The sequence below is a fragment of the Antechinus flavipes genome, chromosome 6 (genome assembly GCF_016432865.1).
Source record: "Antechinus flavipes isolate AdamAnt ecotype Samford, QLD, Australia chromosome 6, AdamAnt_v2, whole genome shotgun sequence".
In the NCBI taxonomy this organism is placed as follows: Eukaryota; Metazoa; Chordata; class Mammalia; order Dasyuromorphia; family Dasyuridae; genus Antechinus; species Antechinus flavipes.
The window spans coordinates 255,876,679-255,899,007 of record NC_067403.1 but is presented as its reverse complement, the minus strand read 5'-3'; the positions used below and the strand labels follow the sequence as shown (position 1 = coordinate 255,899,007).

Genomic DNA, 22,329 nt, shown 5'->3' with positions numbered 1-22,329 from the left:
TGTGAGCCTGAGCCTCAGTTTCCCTCATTTGTGAAATGGGGAGACAACTTCTAGATCCTACGACCAGAAGCAGGGATTGTGCCTTCTGCCCAGCGGGCCAAACCTTTGATGTCCGGCACTCTGCCGGCTGGTTATTAAATCCAAGTTAGTTGGGCTCAAAGCAAACCTGAGACGGGGGACAGGGAAGGAGACCGAGGCGGAGGAAGCTGTCACCAATCCAGCATGGTTTATTGCCTTCACAGCTCACTCTAAGTCAAGGTCAGGGGGAGGGAAAGGGGCTGACGCCGGGCTCGTATTGCCTGCAGAGTCTTTTCCAGGAGATGACTAGAATCTAGAGTAAGGGTACCCCCCCTTTTACCCAGACCCGGGTGGATTCCCACAGTCCTTTGTGGAGCCTTCTCCATCCTGCAACTACCTCTGGCCATCCTGGCTCTAACCGAGGAAAGGCAGAATCGGGTCTCCCCCAACCACAGTTTGCTGGCCGGGGTACTTGAGAATGGAGCTGAGGAACTCTCTGGAAGAACAGGCTGCTTTTCTGGCACCTGGCTGTCCCAAAGTGCTTTTCTGCTGGTCTCTCTAGAAGGACATTATTCCCATGAGACAAAGTGGGGGGGAACCGAGAGCGAGAGATGCTCTGCCCTCCGATCCCAGAGGTAAAGGCTTGGGGAATCCATCCCACATCCACATCTTGCCTCCCTGGGCCTAATGCCCCTTCACCGTCCCGCCCGTCCTGGGGCTTTATGTGGGGATCTCCACTCTGTCTACGTCTTGGTGCTGGTCCATGATCTGTAGGACGTCGTCCAGTATGGAAGGGCCCAGGTCCACATTCAGGGAAAGGAGGGAGCTGGCTTGGGACAGGAATGGCTCCTCGGTGCCCTGCTCGGGCAGGAAGCCGTTCTGGGGAGAGGAAGTCTCTTGAGTCCTCCAGATCTGCAAGCCCTCGTTCTCCTGGGAGGTTGGCAGGGAGGTCTCCAGGTGCAGCCGTGGTGGCTTGGGCGGGGCTTGAGCCGAGGGCAGGGTGAGTGCCTGGGGCCCCCCGATGACCGGCAGGGAGATGGCGTTCTTGAGCAGAGGGGAGTGCCCGTCGGACAGCCCCAGAGGCTCACAGACTGTGTTGGTCCGGGCAAACTGGAAGGGGAGGTTGAAGGCGCCATCTTCCTCCTCTTCCTCAGGTCCCTCGCCCACTGTGCCAGGTAGCAGGTGGAACTTGCCCTGTAGGAAGGAGATGTCGCCGAACATGTCTCCCTCGCCACCGCTGCCGATGTGGATGGTGTGGCGGAAGTCGCCCAGCGGTGGGCTTATCATGTCTGATGACAGCAGGTCACGAAGCTTCTCCTTCTTCCCTTTGCGGTTGCCCCGCTTCAGGTAAATGGGCACCTTGGTAGACATATCACCATACCAAACACGGAGGGCCCGGTACGGCAAGAACTGGCTCCCACAACCGGCTAGATTTCTACCGGACTGTGGGTATCCTCAAGCCTTCCTAGAGCCCTTGAGGATCCACCAATGGCAGCTGGACCCAAAGGGGGCAAGGGCTAAGCTGAACCAAAGTCACTGAATCGAGGAAAAGTGAAAAAAATTAAAGTCTAAAAATGGCTGAGGGGCAGCGTGGCGGCCTTTGCGGCCGGTGGGGAGGCAGCTCTCCTGCCCGGCTCCCTCGGAGGCAGGCGACTTTCTCCTGGACTCACGGGGCCGGAAGCTGGCCCACTCTGCAAGAGAAGAGGGAGAAGCGGGTGAGAGTTTGCCCAGCCAGTGGGGAGCTGTCCCCAAACATCCCAGGTTTCTCGTCCTGGTCCCTTCCATGCTTTCCGGCAGTAATCTGGGCCCCTGGTTTCCCAGCAGTAAGAAGGAGGGAGCTCAGATCCTAGAACGTGCAATGTCAGACAACTTAGAACGAAGGACCTTAGAACAATGTGGGGGAGGGGAGAGGCAGACCTTATGGATCGCTCACCCCCTCATTTTTTAATTTTGTTTTGGTTAGTGATCACACAGCTAGTGTCAAGTATCGGGGCCTCCTGCTCCCAGAGCTGATGCTCTCTCCATGGCCCCATCTAGTGCCTCTACCCCTTCATTTTAGAAGAGGGACCCGAGTCCCAAAGAGAAGGGACTTGCTTGAGAATACACCGGCAAAACTGGAACCCAGCAGACTCCCGGCTCCTTGCACCAGCTGCTACCTTCTAGGCCCGGAGTATATGTCCTACACAGCAGCACTTCCATAGGCCCACCCAGATCAGGAACTCCCAGAGGGCTCAGCTGCCTCCCACAGGGGGAGTGAGCCTGGAGCCTCCTTCAGCACCTTCCTCCCCAAAGGCCTCATTGGTATGGAATCCCAGGAAGAGATCAGATACGTGAGCCAGAAGAAAAGACTCCCCTGATGGGGACTAAGTGGGGACCGGCAGAAGGGCCAGGCCCTGTACCCACAGACCCCTGAAATCCTGGCACAGCTCCTCCTGTGAGGGACCTGCCTTCCCCCGCTCCCCTCGGCAGCCCGGCCTGTGAGAGTCACCCCAGATCTTCACGGTGCTCCCCCCCTTAGCTCCAGAGCCAGGAGTTAGGGCCCAGCCTCCTGCCCACCCCGAGAGGCAGGTGGCAATCTCCTGGCTCAGCCGAGAGGCTCTCGCTCCGTTCCCAGAGATGGAGCGTTTCCACAACAAACTAAGACCCTGGGTGGGCAGAAGTGCTTGCCAGACAGCTGCCTCATTCTGGGCCAGATGTGTCCACCCATTTCCAGATGTGAGGCTGAACAGGGAAAGAATGGGATGGGGGGCGCTGGCAACCAGATCTCCCAGGTGTCCCCTAGTGTCTTGTCCCAGGCAGGCCTTTGTCACCTGGATCCCACCTGATGAGGGAGGGGCCTCTAGGGGAGGGCCGGGCAGCCTGGACCGTTCCCCTTACTCCGAGCGACCCCAGGAAATCCCTTTCCCTTCAGAGGCCTCCGTAGGGCTCAGACCAGCCTCAAGTCCAGCCGGTCCTTGTCCGATAGCCCAAAGGTTTATGAACTAATGTTAACGACAGCCTGGAGCCCCCAGGCCGGCTTCCAGCTCCGGCCAATTTATCACCTGAGACAGGTGGGAACTCTGGGAAGCTCCTGACTCACCAGCAGCTTTGTAAAACTGGACTCCTCACCTTCTGGGCCCCTCCCAGCCCTGTCCTGGGAGTCCAGGAAGATGGCCCCCAGTAGGGCGGGTGACCCAGAGGTCGCGGACTCAAACCCCATTTTACAGGGGGGGAAACCGAGGCTCAGGATCCCAAATCCTCTGACCTTCGGCCCAACTCCCTTCAGCAAACTGCCTGCAGTTAATTATCTCGCTCACGTGCCCACGCCCCAAGCTTCCTTAGGTTCAGTTCTCTCCCTTTCCTTCCCCGTCTCTGTCACACACGCTCTCACACACTCTAACCCTTAACTCTCCGGGGGCTTTTTCAGGAGGAGAATTTCCCAGCAGCGATTCGGGGTTTCCCTCGGGCCCGAGCTAAGCGGCCAAGTCGGAGGCCACTAGATGGCGCCACGCGCCCCCAGCACGGAGTGCTCCGGGAGCCGGGTGAGAATTCTGGCTCCCGGTCCTTGCGAGGTCCCACCCTGGGCAGGAGCGGGTGATGGAGAAGAGCCGGTCTGGCTCCGGGGCTGCGGGTTCGAGCCTGCCCGGACCTTTTCCTAAGGCGGGGTGAGCAGACTATAAGACCCCCACGGTAGGAAGGAGGAGGGAGGCCGGACCTGGCCCTTCACCGGCCGGGTTCGGGAAAGGAAGGACGCCCCCGCCGCCTGAGCTTCCCGCGGGGCTCGGGGCTCCGGCACGAAGGGAAACGAAGGATCCCCAGCTCGAGGCTTCCTGCTGGGACAGCAGCCCCGAGGGCCGTCCGGCCCTCTCCTCTTCGGACGCCCTCACGCCCCAAACAGGGCGCTGCCAGCCCAGCCCTACCCTGCCCTGCCCTGCCCTGCCCCGCCGGGATCTGTTTCAGGGCAAGGCTAAAGATAGGCGCACACCTCAGCCCTTTCTAAAAATACGGGGCGCTCTCCCCCTCCCCCCGGGGCCGGACGGAGGGCGGGGGGCGGCTCTTAGCCCAGCCCCGGGCCAGGGATCAGGACAGGCTGGGAGGGGGGGGGGGGCTGAGGGAGGCGCGCTGGCCCCCGAGCTGGGAAAGGGTCTTGGAGCTCCCCGGGAGGGAAGGAGCAAGGCGGCCCCGGAGGACGCCAGGGCGAGGGAGCGGGAGCCTAAAGTGCAGCAGGAGGGACAGAAAAAGCTGGAGGGGGCTCCGGGGGCCCAGCCCTCCTGTGCCATTGAGCGACATCCTTTCCCCTCCCGCCGGGATTTGGACCGGGCCGGGCTCCTCTCCAGCCCGGGAAATTCCGGAGCCCGGCGTGGGGACCTCCCGGAGCCGCTCCCCCCGCCTCAGCCCGCTCTGCCTCGGGCACTTACGCGGACGCGCTCGCGGCCAAGCTGGGCCGTCCCGGGCCGGGTCAGAATCAGCGAAGGAAGGGCGGCGGCAGCGAAGCCCCTCGGCAGCTGGGAGCGAAATGTTCCCAGGCCCCGGGCCAACAGCTCCGCCCCCGCGGGCCCCGCCCCGGGTCCCCGACGAGCCTATGGTAGCTTGGCTCTGGCCCGGCCCGGCCGAGCCCGGCCGGAGCCGGCTCCGCCCCGCCAGCTGCCTCTCCGGGCTGTCCTCCGCCCTGGCCCTGAGGTGGGCTAAAGTGGGAGGGGGAGGGAGTGGGGAGGAAAGAGAGCGCGGAGGAAGGAGGGAGCGTGGGGGGGAGCCATCCCAGCTCGTGGCAGCCCCGGGCTCTGCTCGGAGGATGCCTGGGGCACGTCGGACTGGGGAGCTCCATCTCTTTGGCCAGTCAGTCAATCAGTCAGTCAGCTAATGTCAGTCTGTCAGTCAGCCAGTCAGTCAGTCAGTCAGCTAATGTCAATCTGTCAGTCAGTCAGTCAGCTAATGTCAGTTTGTCAGTCAGCCAGCCAGCCAGCCTGTGTCAGTCAGTCAGTCAGTCAGTCAGCTAATGTCAGTCTGTCAGTCAGTCGTCAACTAATGTCAGTCTGTCAGTCAGCCAGTCAGTCAGCGAGCCAGCCAGTGTCAGTCAGTCAGCTAATGTCAGTCTGTCAGTCAGCCAGCCAGTCAGTCAGTCAGCTAATGTCAGTTTGTCAGTCAGTCAGCCAGCCAGCCTGTGTCAGTCAGTCAGTCAGTCAGTCAGTCAGCTAATGTCAGTCTGTCAGTCAGCCAGCCAGCCAGCCTGTGTCAGTCAGTCACTCAGTCAGTCAGTGTCAGTCAATCAGCCAGCCAGGATCAGTCTTTCAGTCAATCAGTGTCAGTCAGCCATTCAGTCACTCAGTCAATTATCACTCACAAAGCATTTCCTCGAATTCCATCTTGCCCCTGCACCTGGTAAGTGCCCTGGGTGCCGGACTAGGGTCTGGGGTCCCAAACACTTTGGGATTTGAGATTCCGACAGGGTGGGGTGAGGGTTCCAGGAAACACTAAATAAAGGAATGGGTCTGGATCTCACCTTGGCCTCTATGCTGGCCCGGCCCCAGTAAGTGATTGGAGCAGGGGCTCTCCCACTGGGCTCCTGAAAGTCAAATGGATTTTGGCGGTACTGCTGGAGTGTTGGCGGCTACCTGTGACTCATATACAGGCATACATAAATCCCACATCAGCCTGGAAATAATTGAGGAGAATTCTCTGTTTTGAAGTCTGTAAATGGGATCCTGAGACCAAACAATTTGAGAAGGCCAGTTAGTTCTGACCAACTTTGAGAGGTTAAGGGACCTGTCCACAGTCACACAGTGGAGCCGATGTGAGGCAGATCTGGAACTTGAACACAAGCCTTGCTGATTTGTCCACCCTGGCTATGGTCCACAACCTCACGGTCTATTATAAATAAACAAACACATGTTTCATGTACATAAACAGGAATGAAATGTACAAAATGGGACCACATGTTTTTTGGGGGAGCCCGTGGAGCCCTGGACCACCCCCTGAGGTCCCACCTCTGACCCTCATTCTCCTACCTGGACCAAGGCTGGCGCCCAAGATGGGGCGTTCCCTCCCTGGGGAGTTAAGCCACACATCTGTGCAATGTCAGCCCAACTGAACTAATTTGTGACAGAGAATCTCCCCAACTAGCCCGTTTAAGCCACTCCAGGCTGGCTCCAGAGAGCAGCTTTCCCAGGAAAGCGACCTTCTCTTCCTCCCCCTCCCCCTCCTGCCCTCTCCCAGCTATTTGTAAAGCTCTTAGCACATAGTAGGTGCCCTATAAATGCTTATCCTTTCCCCTTCTCTAATCGCCTCACCCCCAAGTCCCTTCTTCTCTGGGGGACTGTAAGCTCTGTGGGGGCAGGAACTATTTTTCCTAAGCTTTCCAGTGCCCAACATACAGGAAACATGTGATAAATCCTCCCATTCCTTCATGCGGAAGGTGAATTTAATCGGAGCTTTGAAAGAAAATAAGGATTCTTCTGGGACCTTAGTACTCTCCCCACATGAGTCTGGGAACTGCATTATTAGCACAGTTATCTCCACCTGGCAGATAAGGAGACTTCAAGGTTTGGATGGGACCTGAGAGATTAGGCGAAAGGGGGAGGGGAATTTGGGGGTCCTTGGATCTGGCTTAAGGGGAGATAAGATTTTGAAAACGATCCCTTTGCGTACCTGGCATTCTGCAATTCTGGGAGCCTAAAGACTGATTGTATCCTTTCTAGGGATAAATGTGACTATGTTTCATATCGACGACCTGGTATAAATCAGGGGTGGCTAGCTGGCACAGTGGATAGAGTGCCCACCCTGGAGTCAAGAGGACTTCAAATTTAACCTCAGACACTTACTCTGTGAGGCTGGGGAGGTCAATCCCAATTGTCTCCCCTCCCCCCCGCCCCCCAATCTCCTTACAAAAAACAAGTATAAATTAGAAGCTACCAGCTGCAAGGGAGGAAGAAGGGCAAAAGTCTCTCCTTTTTCCTCCTTAGAGAGTTTATTTTAGGTGAAAAGTTTTGAGTTCAATCACAATTTCTTTGAGCCTCGGGTTAGAAATTTCCCAACATCCATCGAGCAGAGATTAAGCTTTCTACCCAACTTTGCCTTTATTCTTCTTCTCTTTGTGGTTGAGGCAAAATTCAACTTATCGGAAACGTTTTGATAACCCAATAGTGGATGACAGATTAAATTATCAGCGGTTAGATCTGTGTCTGGAGAGAAGCTTGGAGCCTCCTCCGGCCTGGCTGCCTCTCCCGAGATGCCAGGGGAACCAGTGACATTCCTCCTTATCTCCCTTTGGGCAGGAACTCAGTTCTCCTGTGGCTTCCAAGCTGATTCTCAAATCCAGACGCCCAGAAGCCGATTCCTCTCTTCTCCCCTTCCCCCTCCCCCACGCCCCCCATTCTCCATAATACACAAATTCAGAGATACAGTGAGAAAAACTCATAGCGTATAGGGTGGGATTCGGCCTCCCCTGGAAAAGCTTTGCTTGATCTGGGGAGAGGTGCAGATACTGTTCTTACTCAGTTCTGATTTTCAGAGCTAATCAAAGTGTTCTTCTCCAGTCGGAGCACCAGACTTTGCATCTGGGTGGTTTCCCCAGATGCTTTTGAAGGGCTGATGGGAGGTAGAAGGAAAAGGAAATCTAAGTTCGATCCCTTCCCCCTTCAAATACATAGACAGGCAGGAGAGCTTTGAAAATCACATATTATTTATGTGATTTATCATATACTTTATTTTTTATTAATTTAAAGCTTTTTATTTTCAACTCATGCATGGATAATTTTTCAACACTGATCCTTGCATAGCCTTATGTTCCAAATTCTCCCCTCCTTTTCCCCACCCCCTCCCCTAGATGGCAAGTCATCTAACATATATTATATATGTTAAAATATATGTTAAATCCAATATAGGTAAACATTTATACAATGATCTTGCTGCACAAGAAAGATCAGATCAAAAAAGAAAAGAAAACGAGTAAGAAAACAAAATGCAAACGAGCAACAAAATGAGTGAGAATGCCATGTTGTGATCCACATTCAGTTCCCACAGTTCTCTCCCTGGGCATAGATGTCTGTCTTCACAAGATCATTGGAACCCACCTCAATCATCTCATTGTTGGAAAGAGTCACGTCCATCAGAATTGATCGTCGTATAATATTGTTGTTGCCGTGTACAAATATCCTACACTTTAGAAAGAAAGACAAACTCTACCCAACAGATTTGCAGTTTACGGCGATGCGATTGCAGATACTGGGAGGCTTTGTCAGCCTTAAGAAATGCTAGTGGATGATTCATGGATTTCATCCACTGGTAGAATTCTAGTGGTGGAAACTTCCTCCATCGAGATTGTTCTATAACTCCTTTGTAACACAGCCTTTGAGTTGCTTAAGGACCCGGAAGAGTGAAAGGAGCAGAATTTGAAAGATCTTGCTAAATCCAAGGCTAGATCTGCCTCAGGCATATTGACTAGCTGTGTGACTGTGGCCAAGAGACTTTGCCTCAGTTTCCTCACCTGTAAATTAGGGATGATAATAACCCCTACTTCCCAGAGGTCGTTGTGAGGTTAAGATGAAATAATATTTATAAAGGTGTGGTTTGCCGTGCAAACCATAAAAGCCTCTTATAAATACTACTTATTATTGCTAGCATCATCATTATCTACAATAGGATGCTGCCCTTTCTATAACTCGTGTAAACCATTTTCTTTTGTTCCCCTTCCCTTTTATGCTGAACATGTTAGATTTATTTTCTATCCTTTCATTTTTGTTTTTGACGTCACCTTCTCTACCCCTCACCCCATGTTTCTCCCCATCCCTTGCCCAGAGAACTATTTCCTGCAACAAAAAATACAAAAGAAAAACCCCAACTCCGTTCACTAAACTAAAAACAAATCTCCCATCAACTGATAAGATTGCTAGTATAAGATGTTCTGCGTCCATAGTCCTTTGAACTGGAGTAAACAAGGGAGGGGTCTCTCTCTAGGGTCAATCTTGACACAGCATTCAATGTTCTTGCCCTCATTTCCTTGGACATTGTTGCAGTCGTTGTATTTATTGTTTTCTTGTCTACCTTGCTGCTCTGAATTGTTTTTCTGGTTCATACTATTCCATATATTATTTTTATTTAACAAAATCTTGCCTTACGTTCAGTTTATCGTACACGATACGTTTTGTTTACATTCAGTTTCCCAGGAACACAGTGGTCAAGTTTAATTCTTCGCCCTCCACAATCTAACATGGCCCTCCCTACCTTTCCAACATTTCCTCTTCACGAACACTGTGCCCCAGCCAAAGGGGGCAATTCTCTGTCCCTCCCACCCCTGCTCCCAACAAGCCCAGCTCTTGTTTTCCTCTCCCCCCCTTCATCCTTGGACCTTGCCCTAGCCTTGGGTTCCCGCCCTGACACATTTTTACACCCTATTTTGTCTTCTCCTCCTCCCAGCGGCCTCTCCCTGGCCCCTAGCAAAGAGGAGGCGACCCAGAATCCTTTTGTCGGGTGAGGACTCTGCTGATCCTTGGCAGAACTGAACTTCCTCTAAAACCCCAGGCCCTGTGATGCAGAGGAAGCTGACAGTTCAGCCCAGGAACTAGACAGTCACGGCTTCCAGGATGTGACAGTGTCCGTTTGCTGTCCCCGGGAGATTCATTCGGGAAGTTGAGGGGCCAGGAGCTGAGGCTGGACGTCCTCTCCGGTATGGAGAGTGGGGGAAGGGATCCTTCTCACCCAGCTCCTCCCCTCCCCCAAGCTCGGTGCCCTAGCCAGGGAGCACACCTCCTGAGGATGCCCTTCCCAGAGCTCTTTGATCCTTAATTCTTATTGAGCAATTTATCTAATGAGTTTAATCTAAGAAGGCTCAGAGAGGTGGGACTTGTCCATGGTCAAGTTAATGAGTGTCAGGGTGGAAACTGAGTCTAGTCAGCTAATCCTCCTAGGTAGGAAACACAGGTAAGCTTATCCCCATTTTTCAGTTGGGAAAACAGGATCAGAGAGGGGAAGTGGCTTGCCTAGGGTCACATAGTAAGAGTCTGTGTCCTCCTGAGTCCAACGCCATTATTTTGGCTGATCTACCTTCCTTACCTCTTAGTAAGGTAGGAGATAAGGCGCACTTATCCATTTTACAGATTGAGAAACTGAATTCCCATTCTTTTAGTTGGAGAAAATAGGATCAGAATGGGGAAGTGGCTTGCCTAGGGTCACATAGTAAGAATCTGTGTCCTGAGTCCAACGCCATTATTTTGGTTGCTCTGCCTTCCTTACCTCTTAGTAAGGTAGGAGATAAGACGCACCTATCCCATTTTACAGATTGAGAAACTGAATCCCCATTTTACAGTTGGGAAAACAGGATCAGAGAGGGGAAATAGTTTGGCTAGGGTCACATAGTAAGAGTCTGTGTCCTCCTGACCCCAACTCCATTATTCTGGTTACTCTGCCTCCTTTACATCTTAGTTTGGTAGGAGATAAGACACATTTATCCCATTTTACAGATTGAGAAACTGAGGCTCAGAGAGAGAGGGAGTCACATAGTTCAGTAAATGTCAGCGCTGGGGTTTGAACTGAGCTCACTTGGTAGCCCACGAAAGGCATCTTTCCAAGGTAGCTTACTGCCCGATTTGTCTGGTTTTCTCCCTTGTGGTCCTACATCTCAGAGACATTTCCCTGGGCTTTCCTTGACTAAGGGAAACTGGGAGATGGGTCCATCGTAGCCAGGAAGCGGCTGGTCGTGGGCTGGGGGCTCTGCCTCTCCCCACGGACTGGGGAGCCCTCTCTCCCCCCCCACCCCAGGCTGGCCCTGCCATCTGCCCAAGAGGCTGGGGACTGGGTTTGCCTCTTCCTTCCTTCCGCTGACTCTCCTTTCCTCTACAGAGAGCATCACTTGTCACCAGGACTGGGCTGGGGCAGGGAATGGAGCGGGTGGGCAGGCCGGCTTCCTCTCCCCTGCAACACGAGGCCGAGATTCAGGCGCCAGGTGCCAGGATGAGCCGGGCTCTGGCTCCCTTTCCTCCGGGGGCTGCTTGGCCCTTCCCTAGGGGAATAGGAGGGGGTCTATATGGGGGCCAGGGGTCCTGGAGCCGAGCAAGGTCACTGACCTATTGTGTCGACACCCATTTTCTTTGGGCCCCGGTGGAGGGGACGGCATTTATCCCGTGAGCTCTGGGTCTAAATCTGAGATGGGGGGGGGGGGGAGGGGAGGGCGCAGACCGAGGGCCTGTGTCCCAGCCCTGGACCTCGGGCACTTAGCCTGCTTCCTCTACAGAAGTGAGCTCTCAGGTCTGCCCATCTCCAGGGCCAGTGATCCCAGAATCGCGAGGTCATGAGACCAAGAAGGGGGCAGGGACCCCAATTCGGCCTTTCTTTGTGTCTCCAGCCCTGAGTTTGGCACACAGCAGGGCCTTAAAACAATCCCACAGGCAGGGATGGAGTGGCCAAGGCCTTGGGAGGGTCCAACAGGGCTCACCATCCTGGGCCCCAGGGAGCGGACACGATTTTCTGCACTCCTGCATTTCCCACAAAGCCCTGCTCCAGCCCTCTTGGACCTCCAGGGACCACTGTGTCCTGAAATAACCCTCAGGACTCCGTGTGATTTCTCACCCCCACAAGCTCCAGCCCCCCCTGCTTCCTCATCTCTTCCTTCCCCTTTGCACAAGGCCAGGCCCGGACTCTGGTCCCCAACAAAGGCTGAGGACGCTGGTCAGCAGCTTCCAAGGCTAAATAATAGGCCGCCCTCGGCCTCCAGGGCTTCCTTGTGAACAAACAGGAAGAGGACAGCTGGAGGGGAGACATTCCTCCAAATGCAGGGACTCCAGCCCCCAATCCCAAATTTATCTCTGACCCCCCAGTGCTGAGTTTAGATTAGAAAAAGTGCTTGTGGATTAATAGATGCTTGTGGGTTGAGTGAAAGCTTGAATGAATCCCCCTTGTCTGGGAACCTTTGAAGCAGCAGGACTTTGCAGATAGTGAAAGCTTTATCCTGGCCAAGAAGAGTTGAGCCATCTTTCCTTCCTTAGGAAAAGATCCAAGGTTTTCTAATGCACTGATTACAGACTTTGGAAGATCTGGGTTCAAATCCTATAGGAATCAGACACTTGGCAAGTATGGCATTTCAGTGTCTCTAAGCAAACTGTCCAGACTCGTCATTGCAAAATGAGTGCAGATCCTTCTCCTCCTCCTCCTTCTTTTTTTTTTTTTTTTTTTGTATTTTTAAAAATTAATTTATTTTTATAGGCATTTATTTCATTCTCCCACTACTCATTCACCCACTGAACAATTCTTTTTTTTAATTGTTTTCTTTTTTATGGTTATATATTCATTTTAAAAATACATATTTCTTTATGAATCATGTTTGAAGAGAAAAATCAGAACAAAAGGGAAAAAAAAACAGAACAAAGAAGAAAAAAAACAGAAGAAAAAGAAAAAAGTGAACACGGCAGGCATTGATTTACATTCATTCTCTCTCTGGACGCAGACAGTGTTTTCTTTTCAGAATTTTTGGATTGCCTTGGATCACTGAGCCACTGACAAGAACCAAGTCTTCCATAGTTGATCATTGCATAATTTTGCTATTACTGTATACACTGTATTTGTGGTTCTGCTTGATTCTCTCAGCATCAGTTCACGTAAATCTTTTCCGGCCTTTCTAAAATCAGCCTGTTTATCATTTTTATAGAACAATAATATTCCATTACTTCCATACACCATAACTTATTCAGTCATTCCCCATTTGATGGGCGTCCACCCATTTTTCAATTCTTTGCCTCCACAAAAAGAGCTGCTACAATATCTTTGCACACTTGGGTTCCCTCCTGTAGGATTTCCTTAGGCTACAGACCCTGTGGTGTCAGTGTTGGGTCAAAGACATGCAGAGCAGATCCCCTTTTTATCGGGAAAGCACAGATCCAGACCACCAGAGAATTCTGGGTTCACTTTGCAAATCAATTGTGCTGAACTCTGGGGATAAAACAAACAAACAAAGCAGCCCAGAGGCGGGGAACCATTCCTTGCCTCGGAAGAGTTAACATTTAATAGTTAGGTGCCTATTAGAGTCCTGACTTTGAGGGACTGGGAGTTTCAGAGGCGAAGGATGGGGAGGATGGGCAGGGAGGCCTGGAAAGGTGTCCTGCAGAAGAGCTGGTGTTTAGAGGAAGAAGGCCCATTGTTCTGTGAGCCTTCCTTGCTTCAGTGGAAGCATTTCCGACAGATGTGGCCAATGGCCAATGGCTGGGACCCGAATGGAACGTTCGGTCAGCGGGGCCTTAGTGTGGGCCTGGCACTGTGCTGGAAGGGGACCCTGGGAGAACAGGAGCAGGAGGGCAGGCTGGGTGGCCTTTGGGGAACGGCTTGAGTAGTTTTAATCACTCCAGGCTTCCTCTCCAAACAAGGGCCCAACTTGTTAAGAACCGTACTTGAGGGATAATGGTCTGTGGCCATGAGCCATGGAATGCTGGGTTCTGGGAAGAATGGAAGTTGTAAGTTGTCCAAAGGTCAATGGAGGGCCCCAGCCAATGGAGGGCGGGCCCCGAGTGCGGGATGTCACAGAGAAGAATGATGCAAGAGAGCTAAGGATGTCACCAGAGGGGGGTCAGATGGAAAAGGAGGTAGCCCAGCCCTGAGTGACCGTGGAAGCCCTCTGGGCCACTGGCACAGTCCCATGGTCCCCTCGGGGGATAACCATCCTGATCCGAAGGCTCCAGAATATTGGGTGGGAGTCCCTGGAGGAGTTAGGGAGGGACCAGGAGGGCTGAGAGGGTATGAGTAGGTTTGGATTGCATTCACTCTACCTCTCATTAAACTTCACTGGCTCCCTACTTCTTCCTTCTGTTTGGCCTCTAACACCCTTCATGACCTGGGCTTAATCCTATTTATTACTCCCCTTGCTCTCTCCTCGGCTGATCTTCATCTCCCTCTGTGCAGGTTGACCTAACCTTCCTGCCATTCTTGCGCAGACTGTGGACCCGCGACCTTCCAGCTTGGTGCCTTTGGCCAGGCTGTTCTTAAGGGAGTTTTCCCTCATTCTATCTGTAAAATCACAAGTACCGTGTATTTATGATTTATTGTCCGTATAGCGACATATGTGCACAAATCCCCTCCTTTAGAACGGAGGCTCCTGGAGCCAGAGGTTATTTTGTTTTGTTTTCTGGCTCTAAAAGTCTCCCAGTTAGTCTTGTCTTTGGGCTGGGAGGGAGCACTCCTCTCCAGGAGATCCCAGATCCGTCAGTGTTGGGAAAGCTCCCTTAGGAGACAGTGAGCTCCAAAAGGTTCAGCTCTCCTTCAGCGGTGCACACAGCAGGCACTTAATGTATGTTTGTTAAATGAACGAATGCATGAAAACCAGGAAATCTGTAATTATAATAAGCTACATTAAAGTTGGCAGCCATCTTTCTTTATAGCAGCCCAGCCCAGCAGACTGGATAATTGCCACCCTGTTTTACAGATGGGGAGCCTGAGGCTTGGAGGACAAGAAGTGGAGTCGGGTGAGATACAAGTTTGAATCATGACTGACAATTACTGGCTGTTTGGCCTTAGGAGAACTACTTTTGATCCTCAGTTTCTCCATCTCTAAGATGGGCTAAGGGTACTTTTTACTCACCTCTGAGATTGTGTTGAGAATCTCCTTGGATCTTCTCTATATGAAGGACTTTTGAGCTTCAGTTTCCCCATCTGGGCCAAAGGTACTTATTTTATTTACCTCTGAGGTTGCGTTGAGAATCTCCTCAGATCCTCTCTATATGAAGGACTTTTGAGCCTCAGTTTCCCCATCTGGGCCAAGGGTACTTATTTTATTTGCCTCTGAGGTTGTGTTGAGAATCTCCTCAGATCCTCTCTATATGAAGGACTTTTGAGCCTCAGTTTCCCCATCTGGGCCAAGGGTACTTATTTTATTTGCCTCTGAGGATGTGTTGAGAATCTCCTCGGATCCTCTCTATATGAAGAGAGCCTTTGGGGCCATCCCCAGAGGGTTCACTTCTGGAACACGGGAGCCCAGGGGCAGAGAAAGCCCGACTTCCCTTCGCTTGCTGGGGGAGCAGCTCAGTCCAGCTGTGAGCCGTGAGCCAGATGTTCATCCGCGGCGCTCTCTGCTCGGGGCCCCAGCGGGGCCTTTCCTGTCAGATTGCTTACATTCTCTGGGAGAGGAGCCCAGGGAACTGAGGAGCTCCGGGATAATCGGAGCAGGGGGAGAGATCCCGGGCCCAGGCTGAGCTGAGCCTTGAAGGCAGCCGGGGAGCCTAAGGGGGGTGAGGAGGGCCGGGAGCATGTTCTGGGCAGGGACAGCCGCCCGGGAGGGAGCCCGGAGCTGGGGGGGGGGCAGCAAACGGGGCCCTGGGCTGGATGCTCCCAGTGGAGTAGTGGGAAAGGAGCCGGGAACGGGAAAGAACGCAAGGCTCGAGGACCAGGTGGCTCGGCCACGGGATGACCCACTGCAGCTGCTGAGGGCACTGGGCCTAGGTGGGCTTTTGGGGGGCGGGTTTCTTGGGGGGCGTGCAGTCAGGGCTGCCACTTTGGGGGAAGCCACTGTGCAGAGTGGATTGGAGAGACGGGAGCCGGGGAGGCGGCTGCGGTGGTCGGGGAGAGACGATGGATGTGGGAGAGATGGATGAAGGTGGGAGCCAAGGCACGTGGGGAGGAGAGTGGAGAGGCAGGAACCCACTGAGGCTGCAGGTTTGGGGTGTGGTTTGGGAGCTAGACCCAGAGGTCCTGCACTGGGGCTGCAGTCCTTCCAGCAGGAAATAGCCTCCCCGGGTGTGGCCAGATCCTTGTCAGACTCTGCAGTTTTGTGATTCCCAGCTGGACAGAGGCAGCCCCTGTCCCGGCCCATCCCTCCTGGACGGGCCCTCCCTGGGAGGGGGTGGGGAGGCTCCCATGGGCCCTGTGGCCTCTGGGAAGCGGTGAGGAGGCTCCCATGGGCCCGGCGGCAGCCCCTGTCAGGGCCCATCTCTCCTGGAGGGGAAGCCCTCCCTGGGAGGGGGCTGGGAAGGCCTCCCATGTGCCCTGCTCCCTCTCCCAACAGGAAATGCTCTGACCATGGGAACATTTGCAGGGAGCGGAGGAGGAGGGCAAGGGAGCAGGGGCCTGGGTGCCGGGGAAGGGCCCCATTTTGGCAGCGTGCCTCGGTTCTCATAAAACCCTAGGCGCTGGGGTCAGAGGTCAGGCAGGGTCAAACACCCACAGATGTCCCCTCTGCTCCCAGCTGCCCAGTGGGGAACAGATCAATGGCCGGTCACAGGCACACTCAGCTGCGGCTTCCTGATGCTCCCCTCGGGGAGCCGGGGATGGAGATGTGGCCCCCTTTCTCCCCCTCCTCAAAAAACGAACCTCGACAGAGAACAAAAGAAAAAAGGGGGAGCTCGGAGGGAGAGGCTGACATTTAAGCTCCGGTCAGGCAGATGGCCAGAGCCGTCCCAGAGGAGAACGGGCAGGGTGACCCCCCAGGGACACCGGGCAAAGAGGGGGGGGGCGTTCCTGGTCAGGTGGAGTTGGAGGGGGGGGCTCTGAAGCCCCTGCCTGCTCTGGGAGGAGACCGGAGAGTAATGAGGAGGAGCTCCTTTGGGGGCTGTGCTGGGCTCAGGGTGAGAGACCGAGATAAGATACAGAGACCAAGAGAGACAAAGGGAGAACAAGAGAGGGAGGGGAGGGAGGAAAGGGAAGGGGGACAAAGATGAGAAAGGGGGGGAGGGGGAAGGAGAAGAGAGAGAGGAGGGGTTTGGGGGAAGAAAAAGAGCATTAGGGGTAAGGGAAGAGAGGGCGAGCAGAAAGGGGAGGGAAGAGAAAGAGGAGAGGGGGAGAGAAGGAATAAGGGAGGGGGAGGGGAAGAGAGGAGAGGGGGAGGGGAAACAGAAGGAGAGAGGGAAGGAAAAGAGGAGGGGAGGGGGAGGGGTGGGTGTAAGTGTTTTGACGACACTCCAGGTTCCTGGGTTTTCGGGCTCCTAGAATCCTCCTCCTGCGCAGGAGGAGGCCGCTGCCTCGCTGCAGCCCCAGGGCTTGGGGGCCCCGACCAGCTGGGGAGCTCTGCCTTGTAGCTTACGGAAATCTCCCTTTCTGGGGCGGCCGAGAGCATCCTGGGACTCGGGTCTGGGGTCGGGGAGGGGGGGGAGGGAGAAGGGAGAGAGGAGAGGGGAGAGGGAGCGCCCCAGTCTGGCCCAGCCTCAGATGCCGGAAAACTCGGGAGGGAGAAGTCAAGAACGTGCTTTGGAGAGGGAAGGCGAAGCTTCCAAAGCCAAACCCAAGGAGGGAGGGACTAAAAGGGAGGCAGAAGGAGGTGGCCCAGGAGCCACAGCTCTCCCTCCGGCCTCTCTCCTCACAAATGCCTAGGAGCCCCCTTAGAGCCAGGAGGGCCCGCAGAGACCCCCTCTCTCACCCACTCCCTTCGTGGCATCTGGGGGCTCCCTCTGGGGGAGGCAGAGTCCCCCAGGCCTGAGGCCCACTCAGAACGCTGGCTCACGAGCCCCCACTGGTGGGTTTCACGGCCTGGCCAACCGAGGACAGGGTTTCCTGGATTCCCTTGAAGTTCTCCATCTTTTGTTCTTCCAGATGAGGTTGATTATTCTCTTGCTCTATAAAGTCTGGGAGTTTGATTGGTGTATCCCGGAACAAGCGGGTTCTTTAGGGAGAACTGTCATTTTTATTGTTCGCTCCCCCTGGCCCGGAGCCGCGCTTCCTGCCAGTTGTTCAGCTCTGCCCTTATTTCTGTGGGATTTGTGCTTTGGGATCGTGTTCAGGAGCTCCTGGTCTCTCGTCAGGCGGACCCCCTGCTCCCTCCCCAGCCCCGGGCAGACTGTGCCAAGCCTTGCTCCTTTCCGGTCCCTCGGGGAGAACAGAAGAGAGCCAGGGCCTGAGGTTCGAGACTTTGCTCTAGCTTCTATGGGCCGTGCGCCGCCAGGCCACAGGCAATTCTGGGTAACGGGCAGAGGGTGCCGACGTACTGGGAGAGGGTGCTTCTGGGAGTTTTCTCTAACGGTGAAATCCCACGTGCTGCTCTCTCTCCTATGTGTACCTCCATGTTGCCTCCTTCAGAGAGTGAAAGCTTCTTGAGGACATTGTTTTATTTCTCTTTTGTCCTGGTATACACTAGGCATTTAATAAATGCTTGTTGATTGATGGATTTTTGTTTATTCACATCCCTTAGAAACACTCATTTTCTTAACTATTCAGCTCAAGTGCCACCTTTCATAGGAAGTCTTTGATGCTCCACCAGCTCCATCTATCTGTTTATCCATCCGTCCATCCTTCTATGTTTATCCATCTCTCTCTCTCTCTCTCTCCCTCCTCCTCTCTCTCTAATCTGTGCTGCTCCCCCTGCCGCTCTGTGCGCTCCCTGAAGGCGTTTTATTTTTCTCATTGTACCTTTAGCACCCGCAGGATGCCTGGTACACAGTAGGGACTTAATAAATGCTGACTTTGGAATCTACTCAAGCCGAAGGAGCAAGCTCCTTACCTCTCCCCTCTGTTGGGTCTATGTGGCAGCAAAGCCTTTTCTGAATGAGCCCACCCTCACTCACAGAGGGGAAACTGAGGCGAGAGGTCACACAGCCGGCGACTCGGAAGCTGGTGAATCCAGCGGGGATTTGGATGCCCGTCCTCAGGCTCCAGTCCGTGCTGAGCAGACCTCGCCCTGTCTCCGGGGGTTGTGGGGCAGGGAGCCCTCACCTTGCCCACGAGGGGCGAGGCTCTCAGCTCAGGGCTGGCTCAGTGGGGAAGGCCTGGGTTAAAATCCCACCCCGGGTCCTTCCTCCCTCCGGGCGTTTCCTTACCTGGAAAAGGAGGGACTCGGCTCCAAGCCTGTGATTCTGAGGGAGCCAGGGTCCTGAGGGGGAGCGGCTGCCCCACCTAGGACGGGACAGAGCGGCCGGGGAGTCGGTCCCGAGTTACCGGGAGGGCAGAGAAGCTGGGGAGGGGGTGTGAGTGTGTGTGTGAGTGTGTGTCAGTGAGTGTGTGTATGTCAGTGTGAGTGTGTGTGTGTGTGTGTCAGTCAGTGAGTGTGTGTGTGTGTAAGTGTGTGTGTGAGTGTGTGTGCACGCTCACTTCCAGCTTCTGTTCACCTCTGCCCTTGCTGTGGCCCTGTGGGGGCGGGGTTGAGCCAAAGCAGGGGACAGGCCCTCTTATGGGTTGGATGGTCACAGTGGCCCCATGGTGGAAACCCCCCACTTTGTCCCTCGGGTCGAGAGCAGCCCAAAGGTGATCGCTTCCTCCTCCTTTCCCAGTGACTCATCCGCTGCATCCCTGTTCCGGCCTTTCCCTCACGGGGCTGAGCTGACTCAACAAACTTCCCCTTGCCGGGCCTTTGTCTCTGGCCCCTCCACCTTCTGATGAAGTAACAATCATGAATGCCGCTCTTCCCGGGCACCTGCCCTCCCTGAGCAACAGCCCTCCCTCCCCGGGCACCTGCCCTCCCCAGGACCAGCGGCCACCTCTGGCCGCTCCCCTCCTTAGCTGTTACCAGGCAGACTGGCACTGGGCCTGTGTGCCAAGGAAGTCCTCAAGGAGGGAAAAGGGCCCGTGCGCGTTTATCGTTTATCGCACCTCTTTGTGGTTTTTCCTGGGAAAGGAGCGGCCGTTGTGGGGGGAGGGGGGGGCAGGCTGTGGCAGGAGAAGGGGACGGATCATGACCGTTCTATAAAAATGACGCAGGAGCCGCTTCTAGGAAGGCTGGGGAGACTGACGGGAGCTGAGGGAAGGAGCAGGAAGACGCCGGACGCGGCGACGGCGAGAACAAGAAGGGCCCGTTCTCCGCGTCCGGCTCCGAAGCGACCCCGACGGACTCTGGGCAGGAAGCGCCGCCTGCGCCCGGAGAGAGCCAAGGGGGCCGGGTGTCGTCACACGTCCCGTTCCCGCTTTCCCGCCTCCGTCTCCCTCTCGCTTTTTCTCCCCAGCGCGATTATAACTCGGTGTGTTAGATACAAACCCGCGGAAACCGTGACCCGCCCGGAGTCGCTGCCCGCGAAGGAGCCGCGGCCGAGCTGGGGTCTCTTGGACTTCAGAGCAGCCCCCCCCCCCCGCCCCCCCCCCCCCCAGATGTCTCTGAGTGTTTATCTGCGTGCGCCCGTGTTGTTCGCATACGGAAAATCTCATTTGATCTTCACTTAATCCCAGGGACAAAAAAATAAACAAAAGAACGGAATTAGGGCCTTTCCCAGGTCTCAGTTTGAGGCAAAACCCATTTCCCCAGCGAGGGCTGAGGGCCGGGGGAGGATCGGGGCCTGGGGCCCAGGGCACAAAGGTCTCCCTCCGGGGAGGGGCGGCCCGAGGCCGGCCCACAGGGGACGGGGACCTGCCCACCCTGCCCCCCTGCTCCAGGAGGAGGCGCGAGCTGCCCAAGCCCATCAGGGCTGGCGGGACTTTGCCCCTCGGGCCGGGCCCAGCCAGGCTCCGTCCCCCTCACCGCGGCCCCCAGGCCATCTGTCCTCGAGCGGGCTCCTGCGGGGACGGGTCCCTTCCAGCCGAGACCCGGGTTCTGCGCATCCCATCTCTGCGTGAACTCGGAGCCAAGCCCCCCCCCCCCCCAATCCCTTCCAAGTCCCGCCTGGGCCGGAGAGCCGCCCCCTCAGCAGTAGGAGGAAGCCGAGCCCAGCGGGGGAGCCTGGCCCCCGAGCGCCCTCCCTGCGCCGGCCCCACTGAGGGAAGGGGAGACGGGATGACAAATCCCAGCGGGGGGGAAGCAGCAGGGCTGGGCCCGGTGACCCCTGACCGCGGCCAGGACGGTCTGCAGATGTCAGGGCCGGGCCCGGCGAGAAGGGCCCAGCGTGACTCTGTGGCGCCCAGGCGGGTTCCCGGGGCCCCGGGGGCCTCTCCAGAAGCGGCAGAATCCCCAGTGCCCGGCAAAGGGGGTGTTGGCTGCCAGGGAAGGGGCGAGGGCACAGGAGGCGGGCAGGGCCAGGCCCGGGCCAAGCAGGACAAACAGGCGGGAGGAGGCTCCACCTCTGCCCACAAACAGGTCTAAACCGCCCCTAACTGACCCACAAAAGGCTCGTGTTCTTGGGGAGCCCGGCGGCTGCTCCAAGGGAGGGGAAGCTCTGCGGGAGCCCCTGAGGTTTCGCATGAGCTCCCGGGGCCCACTCGCCTCTGTCCTGGACCCGGGAGAGCAGGGTCTGGGACCTCAGGGGGCCGATGGCCGGGAAGCAGCATCCCCAGAGCCTGCCCGCTCTCTGCCCACCCCGGCCACTCCCACTGCTGCCAGCCGGGCTCTGGCGTCCGCAGTTCAGTGCCTCGGCCCCTGCCCCTCTTCTCTGCCCGCCCTGCTGCCCCCGGCCCTCTGGGGGCAGGTGGTAGAAAAGGCGGGTCTGAGAGACCTGGACCCGAGCCCTTCACGAGGTTCCCAGGCTCTGCGCTCTCCCCAGCTGAGGCCGCCGAGGCCCCGAGGTCAGCCTGGGCCGCGCAGGCCTGTTTGCGCACCTGCACAGAGGGCTTAACCTTTGCACCCCTGCCTCCCGAGGTCACCAGGGAAGCTCACATCTGCTGTCAGGCCTTAAGGTGCCAGGAGGAGGAGCTGCCGTGATCACGGGCGGGGGGGAAGTCGGTCCCTCCAGCCCGGCTGTGTGGCCAAGGGGTGGGGGGCTGCTCTCCGCTTCCCTCGGGCCTCCGTCCACGTGGACGGACAGACCCCAGTAGCCGAGTGGGGGTGGGTGGGAGCCAAGGGCAGGGGACCCGGCTCCCGGCTGATCTTCCCCAGGGCCTGCTGGTTAATCTTCACTGTCCAGATAGGGAGGGGGCCGTCTGTGGCTCAAGCAAATACCACGGGTCTGAAGTGGGGCCCGAAGTGGGGCCTGAAGTGGGGCCCAAAGGTCACCAGCCTTCTTCCCAGAGCCTGGGGAGGGGGAGGGGAGAGGCCCACTGGGCCGGCCACTTCCTGGTTCTCTTCTTACCAGGTATTAGGACGGGAGGCACCTGTGGGACCCTGATGAAACCTGATCGGGCGCCCCGCCCCCCACAGGATTCCCTTTCACCCGTCTCGTTACCGGCAGGAACCATCCCGACCCCACCGCAGGGGCCTTGGGAAAGGTGAATGGACGCTTGGCTTGGGCCTGCCTGCCAGTCAGGGCCGCCCTGGGCATCTGGGGCACAGAACATGCCATCAAGGCTCCCTCCCCTCCTGGAGCTCTGGGCCACCCGGGCATTGGGGCAAAGTGGCCGTCCCGGGGATCCAGGATGGGGGGGCCCGGCCCAGGGCCGGCTGCTCCCTCGAGCGTGAGCAAGACGTCCGGCAGGGAGCCCAGCAGCCCCGTCGGGCCCAATGCCGCCTGAGACGAGTTCGCTGGGCAGGGACGAAGAGCGAGCGCCACAGAAGCTCCGATTTCCGTGCTTGGTCCGTGCGGGGGACGGGCTCTCCCGAGACAGGAACACCCCGAGCCCCTCCGTCGGCTGGACGTAAAGCAA

The 22,329-nt window shown here is 56.1% G+C and overlaps 1 protein-coding gene across 1 annotated transcript; it reads right to left on the bottom strand.

The window, feature by feature from the left end:
- Nucleotides 1-204: 204 nt before the first annotated feature.
- CDC42EP2 (CDC42 effector protein 2) lies at nt 205-4,532 on the bottom strand. Its single transcript, XM_051965653.1, has 2 exons — nt 4,416-4,532; nt 205-1,709 (listed from the first exon to the last, which is right to left on the bottom strand). The coding sequence occupies exon 2, from the start codon at nt 1,387-1,389 to the stop codon at nt 739-741; it is 651 nt and encodes a 216-aa protein (XP_051821613.1). The 5' UTR covers nt 1,390-1,709; nt 4,416-4,532; the 3' UTR covers nt 205-738.
- Between the last annotated feature and the right edge of the window lie 17,797 nt (nt 4,533-22,329).